The 20,001-nt window shown below is 39.5% G+C and overlaps 1 protein-coding gene across 1 annotated transcript in view; it reads left to right on the top strand.

Moving 5' to 3' along the window:
- ZFR2 (zinc finger RNA binding protein 2) overlaps window positions 1-18,286 on the top strand; it is a 96,945-nt gene extending 78,659 nt beyond the window's left edge. The window contains exons 15-19 of the mRNA XM_043990646.1: window positions 1,940-2,028; window positions 3,999-4,094; window positions 6,773-6,884; window positions 14,162-14,259; window positions 16,610-18,286. Of these exons, the coding sequence (XP_043846581.1) occupies window positions 1,940-2,028; window positions 3,999-4,094; window positions 6,773-6,884; window positions 14,162-14,259; window positions 16,610-16,789 (575 nt within the window). The 3' untranslated portion in view covers window positions 16,790-18,286. The remainder of the gene's footprint in view (window positions 1-1,939; window positions 2,029-3,998; window positions 4,095-6,772; window positions 6,885-14,161; window positions 14,260-16,609) is intronic.
- Window positions 18,287-20,001: the final 1,715 nt, after the last annotated feature.

Here is a 20,001-nt window from a genome sequence, read left to right as displayed (position 1 = left end):
AGCATAATATTTATTTTTAGTTTTCTAAGTCAATACGATGCTGCAGGGATCTGTTTCTATTTGACTTAGATACCAGTCCTAGACAACTTTCTAAGACTAAGCTGCATAAATGGTGCCAACTTGCATTAATAGAATTTTCTCACGCAGAGTTCCCTATTGCAGTGAAATCACAGGTCCTGCCCCTTTACCAGGCCTTATCCTTAATAACAATGAAATATCTATCTCACAGGGCTCTTGTTATGCTCAAATGAGATAATTGTTATAAAGTACTTTGTGAATCTTAGTGATTTCATAAATGTAAGTTATTATTGATGGGCTATAGATTTGGTATTATTTTGGTGTTATTGGATATTATTTCCTGTGAAGCCACCTATAAAAAACTATTTCCTCTAGCAAACAGCTCTTGCAGGCTGGCTAGATAAGATAGGTATTTGGAGTGGAAGAAAGGTTAGAACCACAGATTTAGAATATTTGGATATACTAGGTTTGAATGTATTTGGATGAAGTTTACATTTATACTATCTATTCTGCCCTTAACCTCTCCCCTAAAAAGGAGGTAGCTAAGCTGATTAAACTTGTAGTCCAAGAAACTATCTAGCCACAGAAGAGTAAAGCCCAACAAACAGGAAAACCACTGGCGACAGCATTTGCAAATGTAGGTATACGTTACAAATTATTCTTCTCTATTCTGTTATGCTAATAGTGAAACTATATTTCTTCAGAAATAAGCTTTTTGTTTTTTAGCTCGGACTGAAGTTCACCAACCTTTTCTAGGTGAGGAAGGTTTTACTGTTATTGCTGTGTCCTTGCCTGAAATGTTCTTCCTACTCTTCCCTACCTATTACACTTCTGACCTTCCTTTAAGTCTCAGTTCAGGTTTCAACTCCTATAGGAAACTTTTCTTGATCTCCTTGGTTGATAAAGCTCCCTTCCTCCTAAAATTATTTTGTATTTGCTTATTTTTATCCTGTATGTCATCCCTCCTCCTCTCCCCAGTACCATGTAAGAAGCTTCCTTGAGACAGGCCCACTTTTTGTTTATTTTAGATCTTTCTGTTTTTCACCAAGTAATTGTCTATAAAATAAGTGCATTGGGTTATATAACCTCTGAGATTCTTTCTAGTTCTAGATCAGTGATCTCAAGTTTTGAATCTGGCCATACAGAAATGTTTGACCCTGAAATGACTTCCACATCAGTGACCGGTTATCTTAAATCTATTAAAAAGGGGCACCTAGGTGGTGCAGTGGATAAAGCCCTGGCCCTGGATTCAGGAGGACCTGAGTTCAAATCCAGACTCAGACACTTTATACTTACTAGCTGTGTGACCCTGGGCAAGTCACTTAACCCTCATTGCCCCATCCCCCCCCAAAAGTAATTAGTTTAATTTATTGTGATATTTTATGCTTGCCATGTCTATATCTTCCCAGCTCTCTTCTCAAAGAAAGTATTCATAATGTATAGGTGTGAGGCTTCTGTATAGCTTACTGGACTTTGGTCACTTTTGGTCACTCTGATTTCTTATCAGAGCCAGAAATGGAAGGTGGGCTGCATAGGAATGAGGTCTCATGTTTTTATCTTGTTTTTCATGTGTTGCCATGACCAAAGAAATCATCTTCAATGGCTAGCCTACTAGCTTCTTTGTATTTTACTAAGTGGGTACTGGCAAAACTGATATATACCTTTGCTAAGACTATATTTAGAGCCTTTCTGGCAGCTGGGTGCCACTGTCATAGCCATTAAGAACACAGGGTTAACCTCTACCACATTGAGTCATCCTCATAAGATTTAAATGCTGGTTTATGGATCAGTAACTTGAGGCCTAGATTAAAGAATTAGTCCAGAGTAAGTTTGTAGTAGAGATGAAAATTGTCACCTTTCTTCTAAAAAATCTCTTTGCTAGAATCTAACTTTGTTTTCATTTTTCTTTTGTGAAAAACAGAAGAGTCTCAGCCTGATCCTGTAGATGTTTTGAGTCAACAAAAATGTCTAGAGTCATTGGCTGCCCTTCGCCATGCCAAGTGGTTCCAGGTAAAGTTCTTTCCAAGTAGTTGTGAATATTGAATAGGTTAATTTGCAAATTGTTATTTCTGCTAGAAAGCAGAGAGAAAAGGAAGGGAGGTGATAGTCCTGCTGTATGATTGACCAGGTAAAGCACCCTCCAGAGTATTATATTTCATATTATTTAGGAGAGTGATTAAACTTGTTTGTCTGGGCCTGCAACACAAGGATTACTGAGATGAAATTATGTGAAGGCATATTTTTATTCATTGTATTAATGTCACCCTAACAAAATTAGCTAGATATTTTCTCTAAAAGAAGAATGAACTCCCATTGGGAGTCATGAACCCTTTAAGCATTGGCTAGATGATTCATTTGTAAAGGCTGTTATAAAGGTTATTCCAGCTCAGTTGTGGGTTATGTTTTTTGGGACCTGTTTGACCTTCAACCAGTCATTTACCTCCTCTGGGTCTCAGTTTCTTCATTTGGAAAGGGGAAATATTTGAACTCAAAGAATTCCAATATTCCTTTCATCTCTGAAATTCTTTGTCATCATTGTTGTTGGCAGCTAGGTGGTGCAGTAGATAGAGTGCCAGGCCTAAAGTCATGAAGACTACTCTTCCTGAATTCAAATCTGGCCTCAGACACTAGCTTTGTGACCCTGAGTAAAACACATAACCCTCTTTGCCTTGGTTTCCTCATCTATAAAATAAGCTGGAGAAAGAAATGGCAAACCACTCCATTATCTCTGCCAAGAAAACCCAGGGTGGGGTCATGAAGCACCAGACACGACTGAAAAACGCCAATATCCCTTTCATTTCTGAAATTCTATAGCAGCCGAAAGTAGCACAACCATTAGGAATTTCAGAAATGCTAATTTTTTAACCCTACACATTAATTTTGATTTATTGTACAGTCTTGTGCATTAAGAAGTGAGTCTTATTTCTATAAAAGTACCACCAGAGATATCTTTTTTAGGAAAGCAGTTACTGTGGTAAGAGTACCTGAAAAGGAATCAAGAGAGCTAGGTTTGAGTCCTGGTCTCTCTTCTTCTTAGCCTTGTGACTTTGGGCAAGTCACTTAACCTCTGTAGGGCTCAGTTTTTTTACCTATAAAGTGAGGTGGTTGGATTAGAAGAATTTTAAAATTCCTTTCAAGATCTGACAGGCAATGAATCATTGAACAAATTGTTCATTATCTCTTAGCCTTGGTTTTCTCATCTATAAAACGAGTTATATTGAGGATTGTGTTTGATGTATGTGTAAGTGCTTTTGTGCTTTGTACACTGGAAAGACCAACTAAATCATTCCATCTGTCAACCAACAAGCATTCATTAAGCTTCGTGCTAGGTATTATTGCAGTATGACAGTGAATTAAGAGGAAGTCAGAAAAACCACAGGGGGTGGGGGCAGGCTTCAAGTCCCATCTCTATCACAGCCTAGTTTAGGGGCTGAGTCAGGAAGACCTGAGTTTGAATCCTCCCTCAGACATTACCTCTGTCACTCTGGGCCAGACACTTAGCCTCTCTCAGCTTCAATCCCCTCATTTATAAAATGAAGATAATAATAGCAACTCACAGGGTTGTTGTGACAATCAAATGAGATAATACCTATAAAGTGCTTTTGCAAAGTTTAAAGTGCTATGTAAACATGAGTGATGATGATGATAAATTGTGCCCCTTGACAGTCATTTTTATAACCTCTCTATGTGCCAAGAAACTCTCTAAGACTATAAAATTGCAAAGCAGGTGCTGATTTGTCTTGGTAAAGGAAATTTTCTTGATGAGAGTTCAGTACACCAATGAAATGACAGCTCTGCTCCAGAAGTTCTGGGCGATTAATCCTTTCCTCTACCAGATGTTCAGGACTGCTTATCAGAGCCTCTTTTCTCATTTATTTTAATATTTAACAAATGGGAAGTTTCTTTAAGATCATTTAGAAAAAGTTTTCCTTGGTGGGCATGTTTTCTATGAGCAAACAGTGTTGTTTCTTTCCCCAAAGGCCAGAGCTAATGGTCTGCAGTCATGTGTGATTGTTATCAGGGTTCTTCGAGATCTCTGTCAGCGTGTGCCAACATGGGGGGCCCTTCCAAACTGGGTAAGCAAATTAAAACTCTGAACCTTATTTTAAAATCTATTGTCATTCTGAAAGTAATTTATTCCTGTGACAAGGACTCTCCAACATCAGCACAAAGCTCTTGATTTCTAATGGAACAGAATTTTTCTTCTTCTAGCATCCTTGTTAGTTCAGAAGAACAATATCCAACATGTAGAAGAGTCAAGTTCTGCTGGGAGATCTTCAGATTCTCTTGGGAGAGCTCAACAGTAGTCATCCTTGAATTGTCTCATCTTTGCATCCAAACCTCTAACTAAATAAGTGTGTACATTTACAACGTTTGGTGAAAAATAGAAGTGTTAGGTAAGATACTAGTCATCAGGCCAGAGAAGCATGGCACATACTACTCCTTGTGCCCTTCTGTTTTGTCAGATGTCCCAACCCTGCTGATAGAAAAAGAGATTCTCAAAAATCTAAATGTGAACAAGGAGAAAAAATGAGAGCAGAAAATAAAGTAGACACAGAACCGTGGTGGAAAACACTGGACTAGGGAATTTCTAAGTGATGTGACTAGAGGCAAATCACTTAGATTTTCTGAGCCCCAGTTTCATCATCTGTAAAATGAGTCTAATAATTCTTATACTACTTGCCTCACAGGAAAAGGTTGTTAGAAAGTATTCTGTGAACTGCAAAGCACTCTATGAATCTCTGCTACTACTTGTAGTAGTTGTGATATGAGAGGCTCTCATATTATGAACTTGAGGGTAGGGTGAAGGCTTCCTAGTCTTTCTCTATGTTTTGGGGCTCCATCCCTCCACTCTAGGTTTTACCCATTTCACTAACAGCCAGCGTCCAGGTCTTCAGGGACAGTTATCAAAGCACTAGTGAAGAACCTTCTATATGTAGATTCAGTTATGTTATTGTTTCTCTGTTTCTTTTTACTTCAGGTAGTTTTTACTGTGTGTGTGTCATTTTCTTTATAGTTGTTATTGTTGTTTGTTCTCTTTGTTTATCTCTAGGGATTCTTCTAATATTCCTGTGTTTGCCTTAGTATTTCTATATTTATTTCAATCTAGGATGTGATTAATTTTTACTAGGTTATGTTTTATGGCCTTTTATATTTTGTTTTTATATTTTATGGACTTTTATGAGCAATAAAATACTAATAAAATAAAATTCTAATACAGTAGCAAAGATGGCCCCCCAAAATTAGTGATTTTAAATTTTTTTTGGAGTTAGGGTATTTTGAATTCAAAAGGAAAATAATTTCCTTTTGATCCCTGGTACTTCTGAAATGTTTGGAACATGTTTACATAAAAACACTTCATTTAAACAGTTAATTAGAGATATAATGGTTTATATTTTCATCAGGAGTGCTTAACCTGGGGTCCAAGATGTGGGGGAGGCACTTCCTGAACTTAGAACTTTTATTTTTTGATTCACACACACACACACACACACACACACACACACACACACACACACACACACACACGAATAATATATATAAATATACATATTTATATATATTGTTTTTAAATGGTATTGTTTTATTTTTTTCTGATTACATGTAAAGATAGTTTTCAACATTCTTTTTTTTCTTATTCTTTTTAGCGGGGCAATGAGGGTTAAAGTGACCTGCCCACGGTCACACAGCTAGCAAGTGTCAAGTATCTGAGGTCAGATTTGAACTCGGGTCCTCCTGAATCCAGGGCCAGTGCTTCATCCACTGCACCACCTAGATGCCCTCCATTCATTTTTGCAATATCTTAAGTTTTAAATTTTTCTCCCTCTTTCCCTTCCCTCCCCTCTCCCAAAGCCAGCAAGCAATCTGATGTGGGTTTTACATTACAATCATGTTAAACATATTTCTACATTAGAGAAGACCTGGATTTTAAGTCCAACTTCTTTCACATACTGACTCAACTACCTTTTAGTAGGAAACTCTCTGAAGCTCTAAGTGGCAGAGGTTGATCTGCATTGGTAGAAGAAATTTCTCCAGGAAGAGACCATTCCCTTCCTCCAGTGAAATCAGAGGTCTAGTACCTCTAATGTCTTTACCATTTATAAAGCTCTTTACATATTTTGAGTAGTATCAGTACATTTTTACAACAGCTCTGTGGGGTTGGTAGCACCAGTATCATTATGCCCATTTTTCAAAGGGGGGAACTGAAGCTCAAAGAGGAAAAATGACTACTTGAAATTATAGGAGTGATAGAGCCTTAAGTCACAACTGCATCTCTTGTTCATGAGGATCTCCTCAGAAACCAGGGATGTCTCTAAATAATCTCCTGGCCACGAGACATGGTTGTTTGACTATATGACACTTGCAGTCATAGCTCTGATTGCTTCTGGCCACTGCTTGAAGGAAAACATTAGTGGTCAATGAGAAATAATTTTGTTGACTATCTACAAAGACCAGTCTTAACTGCTGAAATCCCTTGGCCATTACACAGTCAGTAGGACTTGCAAAGAACCCTCTCAAACTTTCATTTCACTGTAAACAGAGTTATTAAATCCCTGGGTTCATTGATAATCACTTTTTTCTGTGCAAGTCCTGCTCCCTGGAAAGTGAAATGAAGCAAAGAAATCCAAGGTCCAAGGCTGTGACAAAATATCTCTAATTAATGAAGGGGTTTGTTGTGGCTTCTTTCCTTCAACCATGATTGGCATTTTTATATTCTTCCCTCCTTCTTCTCTTCGTTCCTCCCTCCCTATAGGCCATGGAGCTTCTGGTGGAAAAGGCTTTGAGCAGTGCATCAGGGCCTCTGCATCCAGGAGATGCTATGAGGCGAGTGCTGGAATGTGTTGCCACAGGAACGCTCCTAACAGGTCAGTTTGAAGTTGGGCTCAAGCCTTGTAGTCAATCAGCCACCCCCAGCACAGGTATTGTGGGGGTCAAATTTAATATATGGAGAGTTAATTGGGTGACTTGCTGAAATACTGGGGTCCTGGAAATAATGAAGGACCTCTAGGTTCAAAGCTCCCTTTCTTCTGAACTGCCCTTGTAGATATTTCTCCCTGGCCAATAAGAAAGGAGCCTTACAGCTGTTTTTCCACAAAAGGATCAGATTTTATTACTTGGGAATTAATTAAACAACAAAGGTGAAATTAATAAAAATCAAAGATAAGGAAGTAGGGAAAAAGAAATACAGATAAATTCTCCTAGCTCTAACCTAAGTCTATACAATCCCCAGCTCATTTCCAATTAAGCTAATTCAAAGGAATGCAGGGCTATTGTGTTCACTCACCACACCTGGGAAGTCTGCTAGTTGCTCATGCCACTTGGAAGACAGAGGAGAGAGGAAAAAAGCCCGCGTTCAGGAAGCGACTCAGCCTCCCTTCAGTGAGCGTTCAGTCTTCCTCCCCCAAAAGGGGAGGTCCTTCAAAAACTGCCTAGGTTTCTCCTTCTGACCTCAATAGCATATGTAACTTCAGGGTGGGCCAAGTGTGGCCCCTCCCAAATGAGTCAGCTAAACTCCAACAATTTTTACCACAGTATGGAACATCTGTCAGGTATTGAGGGGTCGCATAGCCTCACTTTTCAGATATTTAGGGGGAACAAACCCTTTCACATAAAGTCATTTTCCAATGAACTCCCTTCAAGTGACCAAACTTTTTTTTTAATTGTTTATAAAGATATGTAGTAATCTTCACGAAGTGTGGTCATTATTTCCCTCTATTAGAAATGCAGCTAACCATTAATAGTGTTGTACAGCTCTAGTGTTAGCAGCTCTAGTGTTGGCAGCCCTAGTGTTGTTAGCAGGTCACTGTTCAAAAATTCCAAGCAGGCAGCAGTTGGTGAGTAAAAGATTTATTCATCTTTGCAAAGATGGGCACTCTTCTGAATGTGCCAGAGAGTGCACTGAAATGAGGTCCCTCACCTCTATTTATACCCCTAGGGGTCCCCTCCGACCAATCACATTAAGGCATTTCAATACACCCTCATTTACATACTCCCCCCATCAACAGCCAGCATAACAATAACAACCAATCAGATTGTACCAAATGGACCAATCACAGTGCTAGAAACTAGTCAGGTGGTACCAATTGACCAATGAGATTTTACAAACTACGATACCAGGCCTCAACCTATTCTGGGTAAGAGTGTCAGCTCCTCCTCAACAATACTGTGTTAACTACATAACTCTTCAAGAAAGAAAACCTGACTTGGGGTTTGACCAATCAGATTGTTCTATTTACTGACCAATCAGATTGCGGCCTAAGGCCCCAACCCTATGCTGGAGTAAGACTGTCCCCACTCCCCACTAAACAGTGCTCATATAAATATAACCTTTCAAAACAAAACTCAAGTCAGGGCTTGAGCTCTGAGTCACCTGAGGATCACCTTGGGCACCTCAAGGTGAACTCCCAGCCCAGCCCAACTCCCACAAAACCCAGGCCCTTCTTCAGGCCCTGCTTGGGCCTAAGGCCAAGGAGTCTTGGCTTCCTCAGAGCCTTGTGTGCTGGATGGCCCCCTACTGGGAGGTTTGGGCCACAAAGTTGTAGGGCCTGAAACCAGACTCACTCTCTGCCTTTAGGGCTCTGAGAAGAGTCCAAATATAGTCTTTTCCCTCACCTCCACTTCTTAAATAAAGCATACTGAACAGAGAGGCAGTGTGGTGTAATAAGAAGAGAGAACCCTGGATTTGGAGTCATAGGACCTGAGTTTAAATCTCAACTTGCTACTTACCATAATATGCATAAACTTGGGCAAGGTACTTCTCTCTGTGACCTTCGATTTCTGTAAAATGAGGAGGTTAGATTTTTAAGGCCCTTTCCAGCTCTACGTACCTTTATTTTACATTTTTCTTTGAAGTATTAATTATTACTAATTCAAAATGTGGGGCTATGTCATGGAGACCATTGGGGAAGTCTTGTTGATTCTACCTTTAGAGCATCTCTCCCTTTTATCCTCTTCAGCCTCCATCATCACCTCTCACCTGGACTGTTCAGTGGTCTCCCTGCCTTAAGTATCAACATATTCTAGCTTTATATCGCTGCCAAAGTGATTTTTCCTAAAGCCCAAGTCTGACAAGCTACAGTAGCTCCTTACTGTTTCTAAGATAAAATACAAATTCCTCTGTGTGGTATTTAAAGCCCTTCCTAACCTCATACCAAGCTACCTTTTCCAGACTTATTTACAGTATTCCTCCCCTTCACAAACCCTATGATCTGGCCAAACTCTCCATCTTATTGAAGGACAAATGAAATGTGACATTTCATTTCTTGTTTGCTTATGTTTGCTCCATCCCTGGAATGTACTCCCTTTTTACTTCCAAATCTAGAATTCCTAGCTTCATTTAACACCAACAGGATTATGTCATCAAATTAGATAATATTTGTAAATTGCTTAGTATAGTGCTTGGCACATAGTATGCCCTCTGTAAATGCTTATTCTTTTCATCTTTATTTTTGTATCCCTAGTAACTGGTACATGTTGGGCACTTAATTACTTATTTTGGGTGGGGTTTTTTTTGTTTTTGTTTTTTGGTGAGGCAATTAGGGTTAAGTGACTTGCCCAGGGTCACACAGCTAGTAAGTGTCAAGGGTCTAAGGCCAGATTTGAACCCAGGTCCTCCTGAATCCAGGGCCAGTGCTCCATCCACTGCGCCACCTAGCTGCCCCACTTAATTATTTATTAATTAAGGTACATAAAGCTATTTACCAACCTCTGTGCTAAATTGTCCTAGCCTGTAGGACTTTTAAAGTTTTTGTTTGTTTGTTTGTTTTTTTCTTTCAACAAACATTTATTTTTTTATTTTCCATTTACATGTAAGGGTAGTTTTCAACTTTCATTTTCATAAGATTTAGAGTTCTAAATTTTTCTCCCTCCCTCCCTTTCCTCCCCCCTCCACAAGATCGCATTCAGGTTATATATGTACAATCCACAAGTGTTCTTTTTATCAGTTCTTTCTATGGGGGTGCATAGTAAGCTTCCTCATTACTTCCTTGGGATTGTCTTGGATCATTGCATTGCTGAGAGTAGTTAAGTCATTCACATTTGCTCATTGAACAATACTGCTGTCACTACGCACAATGTCCTCCCAGCTCTGCTCACTTCACTATACATCGATGTTCATTAGTCTTTCAGGGTTTTTTAGGGATCATCCTGCTTGTCATTTCCTGTAGCACAAGACCATTCCAGTACAATCATATAACACAGCTTTTTCCATCATTCCTCAATTGATGGACATTCCCTTGATTCTCAATTCTTAGCCTCCACCAAGAGTTGCTATAAATATTTTTTGTACAATTTTTCCCCATTTTCTCTTTTTCATGATTACTATTGTTAACTGTTTCCTTTCCATCCTATTCCCTTCCCCATGAAATTTATTCTATTATCCATCTTCTTTCATCCTATCACTCTTCAAAAGGGATTTGCTTCTGTCTGTCCCCTCCCCCACTCTGCCCTTCCTTCTTTTGCCCCTCTCTCTTTATCCCCTTCTCCTCCTATTCTCCTGCATGGTTAGAGAGATTACTCCACCCAATTGAATGTATACATTTTTCCCTCCTTGAGCCAATTCTAATGAGATTGAGGTCTTTGAGCCAATTTTGATGAGTGTTAGGCTCATTTACTGCCCAGATTAAATAGATTACTCCACCCAGTTGGGTGTGTCTATTAGTCCCTCCTTGAGGCAGCTCTGGTGAGTTTAAAATCTTTGAGCCTTTTCTGATGAGTGTAATATTCATTTATTGCCCTGCTCCTCTCCCATCTCTTCCCCAACTCCATAAGCCTTTTCCTGTTACTTTCCTGTAGGATTTCGCTTCTGCCCTTCCCCCTCCCCCAATGAATTCCCTTCACCCCTCAATTTAACTCTAAAGATGTTATCATCTAGCTAAGTGACACAGTGGACAAATCATCACCCCTGGATCCAGGGGGATCCCAGCCAAAACCTGGCCTCAGACACAAAATAGTCGCCCTCTGTACGACCCCAGGTATGTCCCCCAGCTCCAATTTTTTTTTTATGGTTCTCTAGGGTCCTGTATTTGAAAGTCAAATTTGCCATTCAGTTCAGGTCTTTTCATCACAAATATCTGAAAGTCTTCTTTTTCATTAAAGTCCCATTTTTTCCACTGAAAGATAATGCTGAGTTTTGCTGGGTAGGTGATTCTTGGTTGTAATTCCATTTCCTTTGCCCTTTGGAATATAATATTCCATGCCCTCTAGTCCTTTAATGTAGAAGCTGCTATATCTTGTGCTATCCTGACTGGGGCTCCACAGTACTTGAATTCTTTCTTTTTGGCAGTTTGCAATATTTTCTCCTTGACCTGAGAGCTCTGGAATTTGGCTATAATATTCCTAGGAGTTTTCTTTTTGGGATCTCTTTCTGGAGGTGATCGGTGGATTCTTTCCATTTCTATTTTAGCTTCTTCTTCTAGAATTTCAGGGCAATTTTCCCTGAGAATATCTTGGAAGATGGTGTCTAAGCTCTTTCCTTGATCATGGTTTTCAGGTAGACCAATAATTTTCAAACTATCTCTCCTGGACCTATTTTCCAGGTCAGCAGTTTTTCCCAGAAGATATTTCACATTGCCCTCTATTTTTTTATTCATTTGGATTTGCTTTATTGTGTCTTGGTTTCTCATAAAGTCACTGGCTTCCATTTGTTCAATCCTCATTCTTAGGCAATTATTTTCATCAGAGAGCTTTTGTATCTCCTTTTCCATTTGGCCAATTTGGCTTTTCAAGCTGTTGACTTTTTTCTCATGTCTTTCCTGCATCACCCTCATTTCTCTTTCCATTTTTTTCCTCTACCTCTCTAACTTTATCTTCAAAGTCCTTTTTGAGCACCTCTATGGCCTGAGACCAATTCATATTTTTCTTGGAAGCTTTAGATATAGGGGCCCTGATGTTGACATCTTCCTCTGAGGGTGCCCCTTGGTCTTCCTTGTTACTGAAGAAACTTTCTATGGTCCTCACCTTTCTCTGTCTGCTCATCTTGCCTTTCTTTTACTAGACTTTTAGATCCTTAAAGTGGGGCACTGTTTCCAGGCTGTAGTATCCCAAGCTTAAGAAGTCCCAGGTGGTATGATTTAAGGAGAATCAGGTTCTTCCCTCGCCTGGCCTGTTTTCTGGTCCTAGATGACCCCAGACCAACTTGTCAATCAACCAGCTTTGTGTGTTGTGGTTGTTAGCTCCGAGGAGCCTGTGCCCCTCCCCAACCTGGGCCACTTCTACTAGAGCCTACCACCTGGTTCTCAGTAGGAGTATAAAATCCAAGTTCTTCCTTAGCACCAGCATAGACCCCTGTAGTCTTCCCTCCTGCCCAGGGCTCAGCCCACTCACCAGACTGTGAACTTAGTTCCAGATGACACTGGTGCTTCAGCTGATTCAGAGGCTCTGGGGGTCTCTTTCTCTGGTGAGGACTTCCTGAGACTGGATCTGTGTCAGGGTGACTGTGGGGTTGGGCCTGACTCCTGTATCAGCACAGCAGCTCCCTCCTTCTGACCTTCCAAGCTGTTCTTGGTTAGAAGATGATTTCAGCACATTCTTCTGTGAGTTTTGCTGCTCCGGGCATTTTTCTATGACCTTATTTGGATGTTTTTTGGAGCGATTGTGTCATGAGTTCGGGAGCTCACTGCCTTTTTTCGACTTTTAAAGTTTTTAATGTCTGCTTTTTTTAAAAAAATGGTTTTCTGTTTACTTTCTCACTATTAGGCTATTATCAGTTGTCATGGGAGTTGCTACTGTCAGTGGGCCCTGTTGCCAGCCCCTCTTCCAGCCCCTTGTAAAACATAGACATGAGAATATCCCCCCCCCCCTTCCAATCCCTTATTCTTGGTAGATGTTGGAAGCCAGGCAACCAAGCTTGTTAGAATTGTATTAATATAAGAGTTTATTCTTATTTGGTATCTTGAGTAGGAAATTGAAGGGATCTTATAGGAGTACTATGTGTTAGCTTTGTTGAATGGATTCTGCATATTCTGCAAATATTTTGGCTCCTCAAATCAGCTTCTTGGGTCCTTTTTGTTTGTTTGTTTATTTTAGTTATGATCCAGATAGTTGATTTTGCTAGAAAGATGACTTCAGAATTCTGTGATATTTTGGTGGATTAGTGTTGTTTCATTGATCATAGCTATCAGTCCTCCTCTGCACTTCATCCTGTGTAATTTTTGTCCATGTCATTCTATAAATCCTTCAGACATTAAAAACTCAAAAAGTTTCACAGGGTGGGACCGTTTAGCATACACATAAACAGTCCTTTGTACCTCAGTCATTCAGTCAGTAAACAAGCCCTTACCATTTCTGAGAGCTTCCAGGAATTTTGCCTGTCCTCCTCTTCAGAAATAAGTTGTATGGGGCAGCTAGGTGGCACAGTGGATAGAGCACCGGCCCTGGAGTCAGGAGGACCTGAGTTCAAATCCAGCCTCAGCCACTTAACACTAACTAGCTGTGTGACCCTGGGCAAGTCACTTAACCCCGACTGCCTCACCAAAAAAGAAAAAAAAAAAGAAAGAAGTTGTATATGTCAAAACCTAGTGAAGCATTGTCTTTTCAATAGTAACTGTGAATGAGTTAGAAACTTTAATATAGTAGACCAATACCTAGATTTTAAAACAACAACATAATTTCCCACAGTGAAAGTTGTGTTGTTTTTTGTCTCTCACTCTCAAAGAGGACCATGACATTGGGGTGATGTTATGACTTGCAATGAATTGGATTTAAGTGAGGTAGGGCTATGCAAAGCCTCACTCTTTTCTCCAGATCCATTTGGGTCCAGTGGCAAGACATATATCAGGATGACTGGAGATAGCCCCAGATCTTTAAGACAATTGAAATTAAGTGACTTGCCCAGGGTCACACAGTTAGTAAGTGACTGATGTGAGATTTGAACTTAGGTCCTCCCAAATTCAGGGTCAGTGCTCTATCCACTGTGCCAACTAGTTGCCCTTCACAGAATAAGCAACGATAGCAAGTACCCCAGAGATTAACACCAAACGATCCCCAGTGATCTTAGGTAAAGTCAGTGTCAATCCTTCTTGAACAACTTCTACCCTTTGGCTGCAAGATCCTTTATAGACCAACCATTTGTATGGGGGAATGGGTGGTGTTGCTACTGATGTTCACCCCAATTCATTCTGTTTCCCAACTATTTCCTTTTCAGATGGGCCAGGACTTCAAGATCCATGTGAGAAAGACCAGATAGATGTGCTGGATGTCATGACAAGTCAAGAACGAGAGGATGTCACAGCCAGTGCCCAGGTAGGAAAAAGTAATGGCTCAACAGATTTCTTTGAGAGACTTTCATCTTATCCATGGCTCAGGCCCTTGTAGTATAAATTATTGCATCTGAGGTTTGGTTTCTGGAATGGATTAAACCGTTTACATATAATCTTTATTGGCCTCTCATTTAAAACACATGTCATTTGGGAGCAGCTAGGTGGCACAATGGATAAAGCACCACCCCTGGATTCAGGAGGACCTGAGTTCAAATCTGGACTCAGACACTTGACACTTCCTAGCTGTGTGACCCTGGGTAAGTCACTTAACCCTCATTGCCCCACAAAAAAATAAAAAAAATAAAAATAAAACACATGTCACTTGTTTCTAGTGAATAGTGTTAATTTTTTTTCAGGGATAACAGTATAGGAGGATACAGGGAGTTTGTAGGATGTTTTACTACAGAAATCCAAGGCCAGGAAATAAAATATTAAGACTTATTTCCCCCCCTCCCCACCTTAGAAAGTCAGCTTGGCATAGGAGAAGGAGAGTTTTAGAGTCAGGAATCGGGTTCAGATCCTCACCTTGAAGTAGCCATGTGACCATGGACAATTGACTGCCTGTTTCTAAGCCCATTTTCTCATCTGTAAAGTGAGCTTGATAATAGTTATACTACACGTCTCAAACATACTAGGACAGCATTCTGTAAACCTTAACCTTGGATGTAAGCTTTTATTGTTATTTTATGGTAATCAGCAAGCAAGTATGCCATGGTTCTTTCAGTCACAACCAAATAGATACCATCTGGTGTTTGTTGGGTAACCTATACCCAGAATGATAAATATAATAAAAAATCCATCCCATTTCTTGGTGTATTTGCCTGTCCCTGTTTCTCTTTTGAAAAGAAATTTCTCATGTGCTTTAATTTGTGGTTTTAAAGACCCAATTTAACACTTACCCCACACTTATTGTATAGTTATGGGGAAGAGAATTAAGGCTTTCAAAAAACTACCTGGGACAGCTAGGTGGCACAGTGGATAAAGCACAAGCACTGGATTCAGGAGTACCTGAGTTCAAATCTGGCCTCAGACACTTGACATTAGCTGTGTGACTCTGGGCAGGTCACTTAACCCTCATTCCCCTGCAAAAAATAAAATAAAATACATTAAAAAAAAAACTACCTAGAAAGTCACCAGTATCAGCTGCCATTTAATGAATAAGGGTACTCTAAATGTTCTTTTCTCACCAAAAAGACTTTGCTTTAGCCAAGACATTATTGTGCCAGGTGCTGGGCTCAGTTGCTAATAATAATAATAATAATAATAATAATAATAATAATAATAATAATAATGTAATATAGATATAATAAGATAACAAGATGCACAGATACACTCCTTACCCTCCTGAAGCCCACAGCTTTGATCTCAGGTACACATGGTCACATCATATACTCTTTTTCTTTCTAGTGTATATCTGTTCTGAGGGAAACAGCTCTTGTATTACTGGTGGCTGGTTGGGGGCGTGACAAAAGGACAACATCTCACTCATAAATATGCTGGTGGACATGTTTTTAAAGGAACACAGAAAATATAGATAGGTGGCCATGGGAGGCATCCCTCCTCTTCTCCGTCAGGGTCTAAAGGAGCCTTATATACTTCTTAGGAACAATAGTATTATTTTATTAATATTTAAACTTATAGTACAATACAGTCAGTTCTCACAGTATGTCTCTCAGCATTAGCCTTGCAGATAGCCTAATCTGCATTTCAGTATTGATGCAGAGTTTCTCATGATTGGCCAGATTAGGAGTATCTGTTTTTATCAGTCTAGAAGCAAGGACAGAAGTGAGGAAGGCTCATAAAAACAAGGCAAAAGAAAATGGATTCCTCACTTTGAACTGAAGTGGTCAGTTTCTAAAATGGAGTTATTCTTGTCAAAAAAGGGAAGCTACAGGTCTCCTATCTTTTTGCTTTCACACTGGGAAATGCATTTTCTTAGCCTGATAGTGTGGTTAGCAGTAGTCAGGACTATGAATATTAAGGCAGTCATGGGGGGAATGTGATGGAAAGAGCCCTGGCCTTGGAGTCAGAACGTCTAGATTCCAGTCTCTGCCATGTAGTGAACTGTGTGACCTTGGACAAAATACTTAGCCTCTTTAACTCAGTGGCCTCATTTATAAAATGTGAGGGGGGAAGGGAGGTTGGAGTAGATTGGGTTTGAAGAGTCTTCTTTCTATTCTATGGCTTTGTAAGTAACTGCTTTGGTCAAGTAATTTCAGGTTTTGCTGGCTGAATAGCATCCTGGTGGACACCTGAGAACTCAGAAAACAGTATGCAAAGCCTCTTAATGTTTAATTTTAATTATTTAATTTTAATTCTTGTTTTTCTACCAGCATGCTTTACGGATGTTAGCTTTCAGACAAATCCATAAAGTACTAGGAATGGACCCTTTGCCACCACCTAAAAGCAGAATTGGTTTACACAACAGGAAACGGCGAAGTGACTTCAGTGAGTCAGTGGAAGGAGAGAATGAAGGAAAGAAAGAGCGAAAAGAGGATGAGGATGATGCCTGAGCACTGTTATAGCTAAGATAATGTTCATACACAACTTTAATTTTATATGTACATACACATGTGTGCACACGTACTCTTTTATAAATGTGTGTATGTATGTATGAGTTGCTGTTTAATCTATGACATTTGACAATTTTAATGTTTTGCCCTTGAATAACGTATTATAGATTTGTTTTTTTAAATTGTGCTTAAATCATTTAAAAAATTACATTGTTTCAAGATTGTCTCTAGGCAATAGCCCCATTTTACTTTGTCCCTTTCCACTTTTTCCCTGTTTCTAGAGGAAGCCCTTCCCACAGAAAAATAGGTAGAAGGATGCAGGCACATTTTTCAATTCTGGTATTTTTTTGCAAACTTTGAAGATGCATCACAGCATGTAGAGGGAAATACCAGATATTGGGTTTGAACCTTAAAATCATTTCCTTTGGCTGTTCCATCCTCAAGCTAGAATGAATGTATATGTGCCCATCTTGGGGTCTGGACAGTAGGAAGATTGGTTTGGAAGAATCAGGGAGGTTACTGTCTCAAAAGAGCAAAAAAACCTTTCTAGCAGGTATAGAGCTTTGAGCCAAGAGTCACGTAAGGCAAACAAACCCATGAAGTGTTAACATTTACTTCACTGGCACTTCTTGCTTTTCATTAAATAAAGTCAACATAAAGAGAAGACAACAACTTACCTGTTCTTGTTAGCTTGTTAACATCTTCACAAGTTATAATGGTTTCTATTATTGGATTTTGTGCATGAGTATTTGTGAGTTTCTCCTTTGAGAGCACTGAGTATGTTCCATTAAAGGCAGTGAAGGTGGAGGTTGGTGCTGCCCTATGAACAGGCTTTGGTGATGCAGTGAAAGAGTATAGTCAGCACTCACTTTAAAAATACCTGTTATTTACTTGAGAACCACTTAACCACAGACATTTTCCATATACCAATGAGTGCCTTCTAAAGAAAGGTGGCCAAGACTCACATAGTGAACAGCTTGTTTTTCATTTTAATTTAAGGTGAGTTTTTTCCTTCTGTTTTATTTATTTTTTTCCACTGATTTCAGTCTCATTTTTAATATCATCCAGTTCTGAAGCTTAGCCTTTTCTTAGTAACACCATTCTTGAATGGAAAGGCCAGAGGATTCAGTACTTGGTTGGGCAGCTTCCCAGGAAGGCCTTTGAGTGCTTGTATGTGATGTGTCCATCTGGCACAGTGGAAAGTGGCAAGAAGAGAGCAGATGCTAGTGTTTAGGTGGGATGGAGATAGCAAGGTCAGTGAACTGGGGAGGCCCATCGTCCCACCCTTATCAGTTTGACCTCTTTCTTTGCAGAGGGTTTCTCAATTGGTTGCCTGATGGCACTTAACAAGAAAAAAAGCAAACTTTATTTTGACAGATGTTGTGATCTATGGTCACTTAACACTATTTTGTTTCATTTTTTTATGTGTTAAAAGGAGAGCCAGTAACATGGCTTTAATATTTGAATGTCTTTGTAGTGCTACCTGGAAATTTTAAAAAGAAGAAAAATAAAATGAAAATTATGCTTCAATTTTTCTGTATGTTGTCTAGTCTTTTAATTAGAGACTCATTATATAGAAGAGAAAGTTCTATAGACATTATAGGTATGCTCTATGTGACATTGCTCTGATCAACACTGTTTTCAGTAATATTATTAATACATTACAACATTTGTGCTGAGTCACATCTTCTCTCTATATACTCCATCCCTTGTTGATTTTATTTCTTTCCAAGGGTTCAATGATTACCTCTATGAAGTTGACTCTCTAATTTACACATGCAGCTTTATTCTCTTTTTTGAACTACTGTTTCTCACATCAACAACTATCTACTGGATATCTCTACCTGATATAGTGGTTAAACAAGTGATATTTAGTGTCTGATGCTATTCTTCACTATCCTTTTGTAATGGGGGGAAATGGGGTACGGTTTTGGTTAGGGGTTGGGGTTCTTAGGAATTCCTCTTTAAAGAATTACACCCTCTTGCACACAAAAAGTAGTTAGAATAAGGTGATAGTTTATTTAGGAGCAAGGCAAGGGAAGGGTGGGGGGAGGGAAACCATGAAAGAAATCCTTGGACTTTTCATGGGGAGATTGGCATAAAGCACATGGCTGGGGCCAATTTTGACCACCTAAAAGTTTGGGGAGAGACCTGGGGTGATGAACCATAAATTGTCCAAGGTGGGAAGAGACTGAGATGCTTTGAGATCCAGTGCCCAAGGGAACTACAGTCATAGGGGAGGGAATCAGGAAGTCAATGATAAGGAATAGAAGGGGGGAGGGGGAAGGAAGGGAAGACTGAAAGTACCAAAGATTTCAGGAAGAAGAAAACTCAAAGACCTTGAACATAAACAGATAAATCAACAGGAAAAACAGTAATAAGAGAAGGAAATATGGCCTCTAGAGTTAGTAAATGAGCTCAGTTGTCTTTGAATAAACACTACAAAATAAAGGAAATGATTCAACACTTGATGAGAAAGAGATCTCTGGAATTTGACTACATGGTACTACAACATGCAGTTTCTGAGTGGTTTAAAAGAAAAAAATGAGAATTAAGAGAGCAGAGTTTATGTTCTCCAAAGCAAAAATAATGAACAAAATAGTAAAACTTGAATCTGCAATAGCAAGCCTTGCTAAAGAAACAAAAGAGAACAGTAGATTGAGAATGCAATTATAAAAGGTGATGGACAACCTAGAAGAGGAGAAGCAAAAAAAAATTACATTGAAAGAAAATTTGCACAAAAAGAAAGAAACAAGAAAATATGCTCACTATTGTGAGATTAAAATTGGATATTAGATCATAAATCTACCCTACTTAACCTTTCCCTTAATTTATCTCCCAGACTAGTAAATGGAAGAAGCTTCTGGTTTTCTAGATAGAGTTTTTATTGTATGGTAGTCACAAGGTGATGTTGATTAGAAGGATAGGAAAGTAGAAATACAATACAAATCGTCTTAAGTCTAGGCTTAGTCTATATTCCGTATAAAACTCACCAAAAGTGGAAGGCCACCTTTAGGGCGAGAGACCGAATCAAGCGCGTGCTGTTAACTGAGAGCCGGGCCGAGTCAAACTCCAGTCCACGTCTGTCTGTGCAGCACAGCCAGGAGACCAGCGGAGCAGAAAAAAAGCCCCACTTCCATTCTCTCCTTGCCTTTTAAGCTCGCACCCTGGAAGTCAGAAGTCGAGTGCTCAGCAGGCAATCTGGCCTGCGT

The sequence above is a fragment of the Dromiciops gliroides genome, chromosome 1 (genome assembly GCF_019393635.1).
Source record: "Dromiciops gliroides isolate mDroGli1 chromosome 1, mDroGli1.pri, whole genome shotgun sequence".
NCBI classification, from domain to species: domain Eukaryota; kingdom Metazoa; phylum Chordata; class Mammalia; order Microbiotheria; family Microbiotheriidae; genus Dromiciops; species Dromiciops gliroides.
The sequence above is the reverse complement of the archived record's forward strand: the minus strand, read 5'-3'. Positions and strand labels throughout refer to the sequence as shown.